The sequence below is a fragment of the Capricornis sumatraensis genome, chromosome 13, assembly GCF_032405125.1.
Source record: "Capricornis sumatraensis isolate serow.1 chromosome 13, serow.2, whole genome shotgun sequence".
NCBI classification, from domain to species: domain Eukaryota; kingdom Metazoa; phylum Chordata; class Mammalia; order Artiodactyla; family Bovidae; genus Capricornis; species Capricornis sumatraensis.
In genome coordinates this window covers 10086116-10101569 of record NC_091081.1, presented here as the reverse complement: position 1 = coordinate 10101569, position 15454 = coordinate 10086116, and the positions used below count along the sequence as shown (strand labels likewise).

Sequence of the window (15454 nt, the reverse complement as noted above, 5' to 3'; positions counted from 1 at the left end):
ACAGGACTGGAAGAGGTCAGTTTTCATGCCAATTCCAAAGAAAGGCAATGCCAAAGAATGCTCAAACTACCGCACAATTGTACTCATCTAACGTGCTAGCAAAGTAATGCTCAAAATTCTCCAAGCTAAGGCTTCAACAGTATGTGAATCGAGAACTTCCAGATGTTCAGGCTGGATTTAGAAAAGGCAGAGGAACCAGAGATCAAATTGCAAACATCCTCTGGATCATTAAAAAAGGCAAGAGAATTCCAGAAAACCATCTGCTTCATTGACAATGCTAAAGCCTTTGACTGTGTGGATCACAACAAACTGTGGAAAATTCTTCAAAAAACGGGAATACCAGATCACCTTACCTGCCTCCTGAGAAATCTGTATGCAGGTCAAGAAGCAACAGAACTGGACATGGAACAACAGACTGGTTCAAAATTGGGAAAGGGGTATGTCAAGGCTGTGTACTGTCACCCTGCTTATTTAACTTCTATGCAGAGTACATCATGAGAAATGCCGGGCTGGATGAAGCACAGGCCAGAATCAAGATTGGCGGGAGAAATATCAATAGTCTCAGATATGCACCCTTATGGCAGAAAGCGAAGAGGAACTAAAGAGTCTCTTGAAAGTGAAAGAAGAGAGTGAAAAACCTGGCCTAAAACTCAACATTCAAAAAACTACGATCACAGCACCCAGTCCCATCACTTCATGGCAAATAGATGGGGAAAAAGTAGAAGCAGTGACGAATTTTATCTTCTTGGCCTCCAAAATTGCTGAGGATGGTAACTGCTGCCATGAAATTAAACGTGCTTGCTCCTTGGAAGGAAAGCTATGGTTAGCAGAGATGTCACTTTGCCAACAAACGTCTGTATAGCTAAAGATACGGATTTTCCTGTAGTCATGTATGGATGTGAGAGTTGGACCATAAAGAAGGCTGAGTACCAAAGAATTGATGCTTTTGAACTGTGATGTTGGAGAAGACTCGAGAGTCCTTTGGAGTCTCAATCCTAAAGGAAATCAACCCTGAATATTCACTGTAAAGACTGATGGTGAAGCTGAAGCTCTAATACTTTGGCCACCTGATCCAAAGAGCTGACTCATCAGTAAAGACCCTGATTCTGGAAAAGACTGAAGGCAGGAGGAGAAGGGGATGACAGAGGAAGAGATGGTTGGATGGCATCACTGACTCAATGGACATGAGTTTGAGCAAGTTCTGGGAGATGGTGAAGGACAGGAATGCCTGGCATGCTGCAGTCCATGGGGGCTCAAAGAGCTGGACATGACTGAGCGAATGAACAACAATAATAGGGGTCTGAAATTTATTTTTTTTTAACACACTGAAAGTTAAATTTAAACAAATATAGTGAATGTTTGCGTGCAAAGCAAAAACAATAAAACAAATTCACGTCAATTGCCTTTTTGAAAATTAGACATGAGGATTTCAAAGGTCTCAAGGTAGGTAATTAACAATACCATCATGTGGTCATAAAAGGACTGGAAGGGGAGGATGGAACCTAAGACCTAGTCCTGGTTGTTGCTGTATAACAACAGGTCACAACTATTAAGATTTTCATTTGTAGGGTAGAATGAGAATCTGGGCTTAACACATTTAAGAGCCCATCCAATTTTAAAATAGTGAGAATTCTGATTCTTGTTAAAAATACATAAATTATATACTAAATATTTTTTAAATCTAGATTTTTTTGTTTAACCCATGGCAAAGTTAGAGCTGCAAAAATGTTTTAAGGTAAGAGATGACCTCTTTTAAGGCAAGAGAGAGTAACATGGAAACTTACATTACCATATGTAAAATAGATAGCCAATTTGCTGTATGTCTCAGGAAACTCAAACAGGGGCTTTGTGTCAACCTAGAGGAGTGGGATGGGGAGGGGGATGGAACCAAGGTTCAAAAGAGAGGGGATACGTGTATACCTATGGCTGATTCATGTTGAGGTCTGACATAAAACAACAAAATTCTTAAAGTAATTATCCTTCAATAAAAAATAAATTTTAAAAAAACTAAAAAAAAAAAAAAAAGGTAAAACACAACATAAAACCAGCCTGTGTTTTTAATCAAACATTTCTAGGAATGAAACACATCTGTACAAAACACCCTCAAGGAGCTGTTTTTCTCCTTCTAAAACACAGGATCACCTGGACAATACAGAATATATTTTCTTAAACTATTTCAAGCACAGCACTGCAGAGTTACTGAAAGATTTAAAAAGGACATCATCGAGGTCTTTTCCATATACAATCTAGAAATCTCATTTCCTTCTTCCCTCTCCTTTACTATGAAAAATCCTTGCACAAGTGTAAAAGTGAAACTTGAATCTTATCTGAAAAATGTTTCTCTTCACTTTAGGGTGCTGCTCTCTGAAGGATGGATGACTGAATGGATTTTGGAGCAGGAAGAAAGCACGGGCCAAACTGGTTTTAACCTTGCAAACCAGCACAGATGATAGCAAAGCTTCCCAAACTAGAGCTCCAAAGCCTCTGATGTCCTCAAGTAAGCCCCACATTTGGAACACAAGTCTAAGACGATGAGATGGTTGAATGGCATCACCAACTCGACAGACATGAGTTTGTGCAAACTCCGGAGTTTGTGATGGACAGGGAAGCCTGGCGTGCTGCAGTCCATGGGGTCACAAAGAGTTGGCAACTGAAATGAATGACAGAATCCCTAAGGAAACAATGACAGTTCATTTGGGATCTTCTTTTTTTTCCCTACCCACTTTAGTTAAGACAGAAAACAAAGCTGTAACTTATTTCTGATTCTATATTGAGGTGACCATAATCCACATTTGCTCCCAATTAAGGTAATTTTAAAGGATTTACCATTTATTTCAACCAATCTTTTCTCTATCTCTAGGGGGGGAAAATCTTATCTATTATCAGTCTTTCAATTTAAGCAGCTCGTCTGTCTTTAAATTTTTTATTTAATGTGCTTCAAAGACTCCTCACTTTGTAAGAAAAACCTATCAGTTATAAGGTATAAATGTGCCTAGTGGGTCACTATTAAAGCACATGGGGCAGCAAAATTGATGATACATGTATTAATGTTGCAAACTGAATTAGTCCATTGAAAGGGGGGAGTTACAATTCAGGGTCAACGTGTATTAGCCTAAATTCTTGCCACTTTAAATTGAAACTTATTGGACATTTTAATAAGCTTTTAAATTGAGGGATTTATCAAGTGCTTACATTTTTAAGTATTTTTCTAACTTTCCTCAAATGAAACTGGCAAAGAAAAAAGGGTGTTTTCTGCTGAATGTATCACCAAGCAAAATAAATTTCAAAAATGGATTACTTGTAGGTTTCTAGGATTGATAATGCATAATGATACCAAGAAACAGTGTTTAAAACAAGTACACTTCAAGTGACGATACTGTCGTTTTCTTTTTGCCTATTTAGTTATCCTTACTGAATTTCTGCAGCACTTATCTGCCAAGGAATTCAGAATGCGTTAGAAACTTATGCTGTGCTGTGCTTAGCGGCTCAGTTGTGTCTGGCTCTTTGCGATCCCGTGGACTGTAGCCCGCCAGGCTCCTCTGTCCATGGGATTCTCCAGGCAAGAATACTGGAGTGGGTTGCCATTCCCTTCTCCAGGGGATCTTCCCAACCCAGGGATTGAACCCAGATCTTCCACACTGCAGGCAGGTTCTTTACCAGCTGCACTACCAGAGAAGCCCTACAAGCTTATAGACTTAGAGTATTATAACCATACAATAGAATTGTTTTCAAACAGTAACATTTTTTACCTTAAGAATGTGTATCACCATGTATTGGGGAATAGTAAGCAGTGATATGATATTAAATTGGGAAGTTTATACAAAGGAAGAAGCAAGAAATCAAACTTCAAAAAAGCCATCACTTAACAGGCTAAAAACTCAGCTTCACTGTACCACCGATTCTGCTTCAGTGAGTTGATGATGAGAAAATCTAGACTAACCTATCTACTGCTTTCCTGGATCTTAAAGGTCAGTTTTAACTGTTAGACTTTCACATGATGAAATAATTCTTCTGAACAGAGACTCTATAAATATTACAATTTGTTGTTTTGTACAACATCAGCAAACTTACCAATGAAAGTCCATTGGCAGTTTATTCCTAAGATGGTGTGCTTTTATTTATTAGATATTTTTGATAATTTGGCATCATCCTTAGGAAATAATGGCAGCTGGCCAATTTATGAATTCCTGGTGAACATTTAAAATGTTTAATGGAATATTAAGTACCATATATTTAACCTTTTTTTAGGTAATTATAGGATCTAAAGTATAACCCCAAAATAATGAATACTATTTCATAAAATGAGCCTTAGAAAACTTAATATAAGTTAAAATTAAAATATCATATCTGTCTAATCTAATCTAAACAAGCAACAAATTCAGATATTTTTAGCTCTATTTTGAAAACTTCTGAGTTTAACTCAAAGAGGGAAAATGTTTCTATTCTATTCTAAAAAAACATTTCTACAACTAAAGTAGTACCTAATCCTATTTGATTTATAAAAATATGGAAACAGTTTATTTCAAATATAAAACTCTCTAGAACATAATCATTTTAAAGGGAAAGAAGGGCCCTAAGACTTACTGATACAAATTTACCTACACTTTAAATTAAATAATAATAGCTAAATTAAGATCACTGTATATAAGAGGTTAGAGATTAATGGAATTTACTCTTAAGCTTAATTGGCAAATGATAAACTGAAAAAAAAAGAAATTCTTGCCTATCGTTGACAATACCACTTCATTAACCAATTGCTTTTATTTATCATTAAATGTGATTCATTCTTCATAAAGGTGTATATGCTAACACTGAATTTAGCTTAGCAAAATGTCCCCAAATTCTTAAATACTGAATTGAACATAAGAAACTGATTGAGACACTTGTTTATAGACAGTTAGCTCTGGTTATTTCCTCAAATTCATATCATACCATGACAATTTTTTAAGCACATTAGCAGGGTCTCTGATAATCAAACCATCAACCCTGTATGTTCCATTTTATGCATTTAAAAAAATATATTCTCAAGAAAATCTAAGTTCCAATTTACATTATGATATTAGGAATTTATTTACATTTTAAAATCTTTTATTTTAGAATATTGTCTTAAGACACTTCACTTTCATACATTTATTTGCATTATATTTGTTTCACACTCTGCTCTAAAAATCCACAGAACAATTTTCTATGGAGGGTTTTATTATCTAACTAATTTTGTTCTGTCCTAACTTAATCAGCCTAGGAAAAAACCCAAAATGTGAACTGTTTGTCTTACAGAAATCTTCCTTCTTACCAACTTTATAATGCTTTTACAAAACTGTTTAATGAATAGCATTAACTTTCACATGAATATTCAACTTCTCTATGTAAATCATGAAAGGATTCACCATCTCAAATCTATCTCCAAAGCCTATCTGTATAAAACACTGCTCCTGTTTCATTCTCAGCTATAACTAACAGCTTAATTATCAGCAGAGCCAAAACCATTCAGTATCACTGCCCCTAATCCATTTTTCAAATAGCAAACTTGAACACAGCTGTAATTCTTTTAAGAATCTTTATTGAATTTTTTTTTAACAATTTAGTTTGTTGGCTCTCGATGCAGTTTATAAAAAAACGTCAGCATAGTTTCATATAAACTGCAATCACAAAAGTAACTTGTCAAGAAGTTATCTGAAGTTGCAAGTTATTTTTTGAAATATGCAGAACAGTAAAATGTAAGCATGCTCTCGGGTGCAGGGGCTCCTGTGGACTATGGAGTTACTCTGAAGAGCTTGCTACGGTCTGCAGGCAGTTTATGAAATGCAATCATTCTCTCCACAATTTCGGTACATGAGAATAAAACTGATATTTATGAAACAAGTCTTTTTCTCAAAAAAGTTGAGGCAGCTTTTGTTGAATGCTATCAGTGAGAGTACACTTGCTACACCTTGAACTGTACTAAGAGAAAAACAGCCAGGAGGCCATGTTCATGCTGAAACTTGAAAACATTCCTCCACACATGTTGAGTTCCAAGCAGGAAGAGGATAAAACACTATGCACAGTTGTTCATCGTCCCACAGTAACAGAACACACCAAGAAACTTTACAGAAGGGAGCAAATTCCCTTCGCTGCTTTCAGTCAAGGTCACTGGCGGCTACAGTGGAGGGTGGAGGTGAAGCAAGCCTAGGACGGGATAAAGCTGAAGTCTACATCTCATGCAGAGTTGTCCTCACGCGCTTCTCAGACATCCGAATTCGAGCTGAGGTTTGTTAACCTGGGGTCTGCATTGATTTCGTATCTGTAATGATACCCTTCCATGTGATCCCTACAGGCATCTCTGATGTTATGCATCCACTTCTTTATCCCTTTACGGTTCAAATACAGAACCAGGAGGAAGATGGCGCCTATCAGGGCTAAAACAATACCCAGGAACACATAAGACGTCTGCAGGGATGGCGGGAGGATAGGGTCACAGTCCAGGTCGGAGCTGTTGAGTTCCAAGAGGACTCGATGCCTCATTTTCTCCGGGAACGCACAGGTGAGCCTGCCTTTGCCCTGCACTGCCTCGGTCTCCTTGAGCCAGGCCACCATGTCCACCATGTGGCAGTCACAGACCCAGGGATTGTCGTCCAGGAAGACCCGGACGTGGGGCAGGCTTTGCAGCTCGGCCAGGGTGCCGTTGCGCAGGACCTTGAGGGCGTTGTCCTCCAGGTGCAGGCTTTCGAGGTGCGTCAGGTTCCGGAAGGACACGTGGGTCAGGCCCACCAGAGAGTTGTTGCGCAGGTCCAGGTGCCGGAGACCGGGCAGATGGGCCAGGACGTCGCGGGGCAGGTAGAGGAGCTGGTTGCTGGCCAGCTCCAGGCGGCGGAGCCCCCGCAGCGCGTGGCCAGCTCGCAGGGCCGCCGCCACCATCCCCTCCAGGCTCAGGTTCTGCCGCTCGGCCGCGGGGAGCTCGAGGCGGTTCAAGATGAGCTCCGCCAGGGGACTGGGGGCCACGACGCTGGCGTTGCTGCCCGAGAAGGCGAAGGGGCTGAGGTCGGCCAGCGGGTTGTGGCTGAGGTCAAGCTGGCGCAGGCCGGGCAGGTGCTCGAAGGCGCCGGCGTCCACCTCCTTCAGGCGGTTGCCGCTGAGGTTGAGCGCGGCCAGGTCGGCCAGCGGCGGCCGGCGGGCGAAGGCGCCGGCGGGCAGCACCGCCAGCTGGTTGCCCGTGAGGAAGAGGTTGCGCACGTAGGGGGGCAGGTCGGCCGGCACCTCGGTCAGGTTGCGGTTCACGCACTTGACGGTGCGCGCGGCCTCGGAGCACTCACACGGCGCTGGGCATCGGCCCGGCAGCGCGGGCTGGCCGGACGCCGCGGGCGCCGGGAGCGACGCCGAGGAGGTGGAGGAGGACGCCGACGAGGGGAGGGAGGTCGAGGAGACCCAGCCCAGGAGGACCAGCGCCAGCCGCGCCAGCCGCAGCCGCCCGTCCCCGGCGGCGGGGCCCCGGGAGCACCCCCCAGGCATCGCGGCTCGCGTGTCCCCGGAGCCGGGCTGGGACGCCGCCCGCTCCGAAGGTTCGGGAGACGGGGCTCCGAAGGGCGCGGGCCGGCCGGAAGCTTCTGGAGAAAACTTTCCTCTCGTGGGAGCGGAGGAGGGCCGCCGCCGGAACTTGGCCAACCCCCTGGCCACCGGGCGTCCCCCTCCCGGGGCCGAGTCCCCCGCCCCTTCCCTCCAGAAAGTACGCACGGCCGGTCGGGACGCTCGGCTCCGCGCTCCTCCTCCCGCTCTTGTTGCGGCCGCCGCCCCCGGGTGGCACCTCCCGCCTCTTTTGTTGGCGCCTCCCGCAGGATCCGCTGCGCGACCTGGGACAAGCGGGAGACAAGCGTGAGGCGTGGTGGCGCCCGCGGCTCCCCGAGGGCAGGAATCGCCGCCGCGAGCCAAGCCGACCCCACCGGGTACCCGAGACCTCCCTCCGAAAGCCCGTCCGGGCCTCGCCTCCTCCAGCGCCACGCACATCCTTACCCAAGCAGAGGGGCAGGCGACCCGAGGGGCGAAGCACAGTCTTGCTGCGTCCCGAGCCCTCACTATATATACTCTTCCCAGCTCCCGCCCTCCTCCTTTCCCCGATCAGACTCATCCCCCGCGTCTAAACTTCTTGCTTAATTCCCAGCGCCTCCCGACTAAAACTTCTCCTTCCCAGCTCCTTCCCCTCACCTCCTCCGCACCGACGACCTGCCTTCCGGGGTCTCCACCCCCGCCCGGACCTCTCCTCCAGGTCCAGGTTAGGACGCGATGGAAGTTTCAGGTTACAGGGGTCTTTTGATGTCTTTCAGGACCCTGACGGATTAAGTGGAAAGCACTCGGCTGGCGCCCCCAGCCCGCGCCCCAGCCAGCCCCATTAGACCCGAGGGCGTTCAAGTCATCTCCAAAAGGGAGGCGGGGGGTGGGGTGGGGAGGCCGCAAACAAAGCGGCGGTGGGACCCCCGGACCGGCGCTAGTCTCCTGCCTGAGGATGGGGAGGGGCCCCGGAGCCGCCCCCCAGGCCCCTATTTCCCCCTCCGCCCCCCAGGCTCTCGCCTTCTCCGCTTGCTCCCCGGCGCTCACCTCCGCACTCGAGATAACTCCCAGTCTCACTAGAGTCGCAGCGACTTGCCCGTTCAGCGCTGCAGGCGCCGATTCTCCTCGCACCCCAGCCCCTGGCCCAACCTCCGCAGCTGGGAAAAACCAACCCGGGGGGCGGGGAGGGGAGGTGCGGAGGGCCAGGGCTGCCGGAGGAGCTGCTCAGGCTGCGCGGCGAGCCTGAGCTGCGCTCGGTAGGGGGATGTAAGGAAGGAGGCGAGGGGGGATCTAGACCGCGCGCCTCCTCCTGGTGGAAATTGACAAGGAATGTGCCTGAAAAGGTGAGGGAATCCCTTTTTCTCCCCCTTTCCCTGGCATCCTTTGGTGGCTCCTCATTTTGCATACTGGGTTTTACCTTGGACTGAAACAAAACCGCTTGTGCACCTCGTGAAATTCGCCCTGATCTGGGCATTTAAAGCGGTAACCAGGTAGATAGAGGCATAACAGAGCAGGAGCGTAAAGAAATGAGCTGCAAATGTACAGCGGCAGCAGGAAAACGCCCAGCTGCCTGCAAGGGAGTTTCGGAAAGGCTCCCCAGCCAAGTGATGCTTTAGACTGCCAACTTCGGATTTAGGTGTAATTAATCAGTCCCCACCTGTCCCGCCCCCGTCACCCCCGCACTTCTCGGATAGTTATGGAACTTGTGAAGGGAAGAGAGCCAACTTGAAGAAGAAGGGGCGGGGGGAGATGGGTGGAGAAGAGATTCACTCTTGATTCATTAGTTTTCCTGCTTCCCAAATTAAAAGCAGAGGGAAGAAAACGGCCGCCAAACCGTCCTAGAAACAAAAGACAAATAGCGAGGACGTGAGTCACCGGAAAGCGGACCCGCCCCCCTTCCCAGACGTGGCAGCCGTGTGTCAGCGCAAGTCAGTTAGCTGGGAGAGTTCGCAGGGTAGGGGCTGGGAGGCCGCCAGGGAGAACAGAAGTTTGGTAACCCAAGTCCGACGCTGCAGGATGCGCCCGGTAGGCAAGGAGCAGAGAGGCTAGGATTGGGGCAGGAGACAGGGAATGATTGATTACAGACGGGATTTGTTACCCCGGAGAGGTTTGGGGTCCTGAAAGCTCTATTCTTGTTCTCTCAATGAGTGTCCGTCTCTTTTGTCCCGAAAAAATAATTTCCCTAAAAGAGTGAGAAAGTGCTGGTTATTCAAGGTTCTTCATTTTAGAGAGAAAATGGCAATTAGAGAAAACAGTTGCAAAAAAATAAGATCTGGTAATATAAAAAGGATCCAATAAGGAATGCTGAAGTTTGTACGTATGGCGTGGGCCTGCCTTTAGGGTGAAGGAAAGGTCCCAATTGTCAAGTCACTTCTTGATTACTTTCGTGGGAAGAAATAGACTGCATCGCCAACAGCAAGAAGGACCCAGGTGATACCTAGAGGGCATGAAGACTGCAAAAGAATTGTGCAAAAAGCCAGTTTTGTTCATTTGCATCCTCAGCACTTTTATCTAAATCTTTTTCTTGTTTTTAAAAGTGCTTGGTAATACGAATGTGAAACATTTTCAAAAAAAGAATCTCAAAAGCTGGAGTCATGTTCTGTATCCTGATGGTGGTGGTGGTTACATAAGTCTAGACATGCGTTAAAATTTACAGAACCTTGTACACTGAATCAGTTTTACTGTATGATAATTTTTAAACAAAATTAGTTATTCATGGGAAAAAAATACTAATGCTCTGCCTTGGTATTCTGGTTCTGCTCTATTGAGGAGAGTAAGAAGATTCTAAATATCTTTAGAATTTAAAAAGATATATTCTCATCTGATCTCACATCAGCTCAGCAATATAGATACCAGTAGTTATTCGTATAATTGTTTTACAAATGAAAAAACTGGGGCTCTGAGCTGAGACTAATTCACATTGACAGTGTCTTTTACTTGCCAAACCTCCTGCTGATCACTTTACAGAAATCATCTCATTTGTTCTTCCCATCAGTACTCAGGTAGATTCTCTTTCCAGTTTTAAAGAGAAGAAAACTGAAGCCGAAATAAATTATATAACTTGTTCTAATGTGTGGTGGAGGTAAGGACTGGGCCCAGATTTGTCTGCTTTTCCTGTGTATCTCACATTCCACCTCTAGGCAAAACTGAGGCACTTATGCAAAGTCCTACACTGCATACCTTAGGCAGAACCAAAGCCTCTCCCCTGGTTCGCTTTCTCCTTATTTACTTCTACCTGCCTGCAGCTGGCAGTTAGTTGGTTATGGCTGCTGAATCAGGACTCAGAAATTTGGGGTCATTTTTAGCTCTACCACTTACTGTGTGGCTTCAGTATACTTCTGTTTCTTAATCTGTAAAATAGGACCACTAATAAAACATTATGACGTTTCCCTGAGAATTGAGATAAGATATCTAACATGCTTGGCAGAATTGCCTGTTATTATTTTGTTATTCTTAATCTTCATTGCTCTCTCGCTTGCCATTTGTTCTGTACCCACCAAATCACTGTAACTATATTAGTTATAGGAGTCCAAGGATGGATAGTCTAAGGTCTCCTTCAAGTAGAATTGCCAGATTTAGCAAATAAAAATACAGGACACTCAGTTACCTGGACACCTGAATTCCAGGTATACAATGAATGTTTTTTTCTAGTATGAATATGCTCCATGCAATATTTGGGATGTACCTATGCTTAAAAAAAAAAATCCCTTTTTACCTGAAACTCTAATTTAACTGGGCATCCTATATTTGGTCTGGTAACAGAAGAGTTCATAACCTGGTGGAAGAAACAGACAGAAATAAAAGCTTTCATTGCAGAATACTGAGGGCAGTTTACTGTGGGTATCTTTCCAGTCTCTCGGTTTGTATATATTTTACTTTTGTTTCTAATATTTTTATATGAATGGGATCATAGTCTATGTATTATATTATTCATGATTTTTAAAATTTTAAAACAACTATGCCTCGTTCTGTGTCCATACTTTCTTTGTTTTAAAGATTGCAAAATGTAGTGTGGACTGTTTTACCACATTTTTAAAACTGCCCTATTGAAAGACAGTAAGATCAGTAACTACTTTTTGAAGAACTCTCCTTCAAGTGAGAAAAGCTTACTAGGATGAGTTCTATTTTGATTGTCTTAAGCATTTAATTATCCGAAATTATCATACTTGCTTAACTCCTGACAGCTTGAAAATTTTTTGTGTGTGATGCTATTTACATGCTCTAAAGCAGGACAGAGAATTTCAAAGCACATTTTCCTCCATTTATTCTTCCCTTCCAAAATAAAGAAGGATCTGAATGTCCTAATGGAGAAGAACCAATCTAGTGCATTTCATAGGTCACATTGTAGCCTCCAGGAAAATGTCTCTGCACTATTATTTATGCAGCACATTGTTTCTCCAGGAACCATTTTTCTTCTAATGACCCAAAGGAAAGTCATTAGTAAATTTTTGAAATATTGCTGTTAAATTCTGGGAAAGCAAAGAACAATGTAGTATTAAAAAAAAAATAAAACGACGGATGATTATGGTAACCAGAAGAAAGAAACCATGTGGTCCAGCATGGACAAACATCAAGATTATTTGAGACTAGTTAATTTTGCAAATTAGCAAAGGAACTGAAAAAGGTGAACACTCTCAAATCTAAAAAATTTCTAAAACAAAATTAAACATTGGTGAACATCAACCACACATGTAAAACCATGAATCAACACTTGAAACCAGAACTATCAATTTGACAGTTTGTGGGAAACAAGTTATACATTCATGAAAAATATTTTTTAATTGTTAATGACTAAAAAGAAAACTCATGTGCTGATTTCAAATCATTTGAGAAAAAAGCTTCTTATCTGAGATATATACACTAAATTAAGTAAAAATACCAACTTCGGAATGGGTTGAAAGGACATATTTGTTTCATGAGTCAATACAAGGGGAGTTGAAGCTGGTAAAAGAAAAATAAAGCGAAGACACTTCAGGGTTTATCAGAAATTAAATAATAAAAATAGAACAAGCTAAAAGGCTGTAATATTAGATTAAACTGGATGGAAGTATATGTTTCTTTAAGAATGGGAAAATATTGAAAGGTAAAAAAAAATAATTATATAGCAATCTGCAGAACTTTCCAAATAACATTATAGGATTATTAAACTTTAAATGTGTTTAACTTTCTAAGACCTTACTTACTGTATATTTCTGCCTATTTGATTTTCTTAGACTATAAAGGTAGATAGAATAAAAATCTCTGCCTTCAGACATCTCACAGCCTAGTGGTAAACACGGGCTACCTACCAGTTACAAAACAGGGTGAGTGCAAAGGTCAGGGTGGACTAGGGAGATTGAAGGAGATTTCTTTGGGGAAGTAATACCTGAATTGCATTTTGAATTATTAGTAGGAACTTGCCAGACAGAAGATCGCCAAGTTGGTGGGAAGACTCAGAAAACGTGTTCAGTTCTAAAGACCACATGGGGAAGAGCACAGCACAGCACGCATTGAAGAGAGTGGTAGGAGCATGGGTCTGATATATGTTGGGATAGGATTACTGCCCTCTATTCTAAAAAGTTTGATTCCATCCGGTAGACCTGGGAAGCCTCCAAAGATACTCAGCAGGAGAATGACGTGATTAGGTGTGTATTTTACAAAGATCACCTTCGCGATCTATTTAAAGGATAAATTCACAGGCAGAGAGACTAGGGACACCGAGAAATTGGGAGAGGCAAGTGATAGATGTTGAAGAACTATAAACCAAAGCAGTGTTAAAAGATTGACAAGGCAGGAACAGTTACGAGGACCAGTGGTTCTCCAGGGTGACACTGCCCCTAGTGGGCATTTTGGATATTTGTTGGAAGCATTTTCTGGATGTTATAGTCAATGGGGAGAACTACTGGCATTTAGCCTGCAGAGGCCAGGGATGTTAGACATTCTGCAATTAAAGGGACAGTATCATACAATGAAAAATTATCCTGCTTCCCACATGACTTTCAAGTATCCATCTAGGCATTCTTGTAGGTGAAAAACCTAAACAAGCATCCTACATTTAAATTGCAAATACTTATAGAATGGTTTTAATATACGCTGAATTTTTCAGGAAGGCAGCTACTGTGTTCATCAAAGGAAAAATATATATTGTTTTATTTCGGACACGACCATAATTGTATCTCTGACAGCTGTGTTGGTCATGGTATTTAAGTCACTAATACAAATCAACCATATCCGTGTGCATTTGTATTTATTACATTTACAGTAATTATTTCAAAATATCTAATGTAAAGACAAACTGTTTTCACTATTAGTTTGAATCTTAGTCTACTTTCTCAAGTCCTAGCCTGTTTATAAGTGTGTGTATGAGTCACTCAAACGTGTCTGACTCTGCGTGCCCATGCACTGTAGCCAACCATGCTCCTGGGATTCTCCAGGCAAGGATACTGGAGTGGGTTGCCATTCTCTTCTCCAGGGGATCTTCCTGACCAGGTCTCCTACGTTGCAGGCAGATTCTTTACCAATATGCCACCTGGGGTGCAATTAACACTTCATTAGGTCTTCTAGTATAGACATTTGGAGAAGGCAATGGCATCCCACTCCAGTACTCTTGCCTGGAAAATCCCATGGACAGAGGAGCCTGGTAGGCTGCAGTCCATGGGGTCGCGAAGAGTCGGACACAACTGAGCGACTTCCCTTTCACTTTTCACTTTCATGCACTGGAGAAGGAAATGGCAACCCACTCCAGTGTTCTTGCCTGGAGAACCCCAGGGACAGAGGAGTCTGGTGGGCTGCCATCTATGGGGTTGCACAGAGTTGGACACAACTGATGCAACTTAGCAGCAGCAGCAGAATAGTCATTTGTATATGATACTACCTGTTATTTATTATTTAATTATGCTCATTTCTCTTTTAAATTATAGTTAATATAATATGTATTTTTAAAATTTACATGAAGGTATGCTTTATATAAAGGCTTTATAAAATGTTTGTTTTTAAAAAGGTTGAAAATAGCCCATATAAATACTTGAGGTAGAATCTATAAATCCTGTTAATTTATTCAGCATGGAGGGGAGAATACAGGCATTTATAATTCTAAAACATGTGACATAACAGGTAACTACTATATTTTAAATGATGTCTAAGAGAAATCCTGATAATTCTAGATGGAAGAGTCAAATTTACTGTAAGGAAGCTGAAAAATACCCAGAGGAAAGGATAGAACAGTGAACCTATTCATTTGAAGAAGACCTAGCTTATTTGTTTGTAATTATTGTCTTTTCAAAAGAAATTGTAATAAATATTTAATTCAGTGGTGTTACCTAATACTCTTTGTCTAATGTAAATTAATTCAACTTTGAAGTTGACATTGAAGATTTTCCATCTCTCTAGTCCTTGCCCAAACTGGGTTCTAAACCAAAACTGGAATTCAGCCCAGCAATGGGAGCAGTTGCAATTGTAGCTATCATCCAAATTTAATTAATTTCAATTAAATTTGATACAGTTCAATAAATGTTTACTAATGTGCCTTTTTGTATGGAATTCACTTTGTCTTCCAAATAGAGCCATCTCCAAAGCCAGAAATTTTTCTTAAAAATTTTCTAATTCTGGCACATTGATAGGCAGTCTAGTGCATGTCCATGGCAGAGGTTCAGCAGATAGACCTGGGCCAAAGCTTAGATATATGACCCAGGTGTCTTTATTCTCCAAGTCATATCCGCTGAGCTAAAGGACGTAGGTCAATAAGTCGCCTGTAGCACTGCTTGAGATATTTAAAGCCAAAAAGTGAATATTTATCAGATTTGGGTTAGCTCCCCCATACAAAAATCCAGAAGAGAAGACTGAAAATATTGTGTATTTTGGAATAGAAATTTATCACATTACCGTGAAAAAAAATGTTTAACTAGGGAAACAAAACCAAGCCAGCATCAAATCTTACGGCCTGAACAATGAGTGGATG

At 42.6% G+C, this 15454-nt stretch overlaps 1 protein-coding gene across 1 annotated transcript; it reads right to left on the bottom strand.

The window, feature by feature from the left end:
• Positions 1-6222: 6222 nt before the first annotated feature.
• On the bottom strand, positions 6223-7485 carry TPBG (trophoblast glycoprotein). Its single transcript, XM_068985567.1, has one exon. The coding sequence runs from the start codon at positions 7483-7485 to the stop codon at positions 6223-6225; it is 1263 nt and encodes a 420-aa protein (XP_068841668.1).
• Between the last annotated feature and the right edge of the window lie 7969 nt (positions 7486-15454).

Bases quoted from the DNA above. Each gene is read 5' to 3' on its own strand.
- TPBG (XM_068985567.1), bottom strand. From the start codon at position 7,485: ATGCCTGGGGGGTGCTCCCGGGGCCCCGCCGCCGGGGACGGGCGGCTG.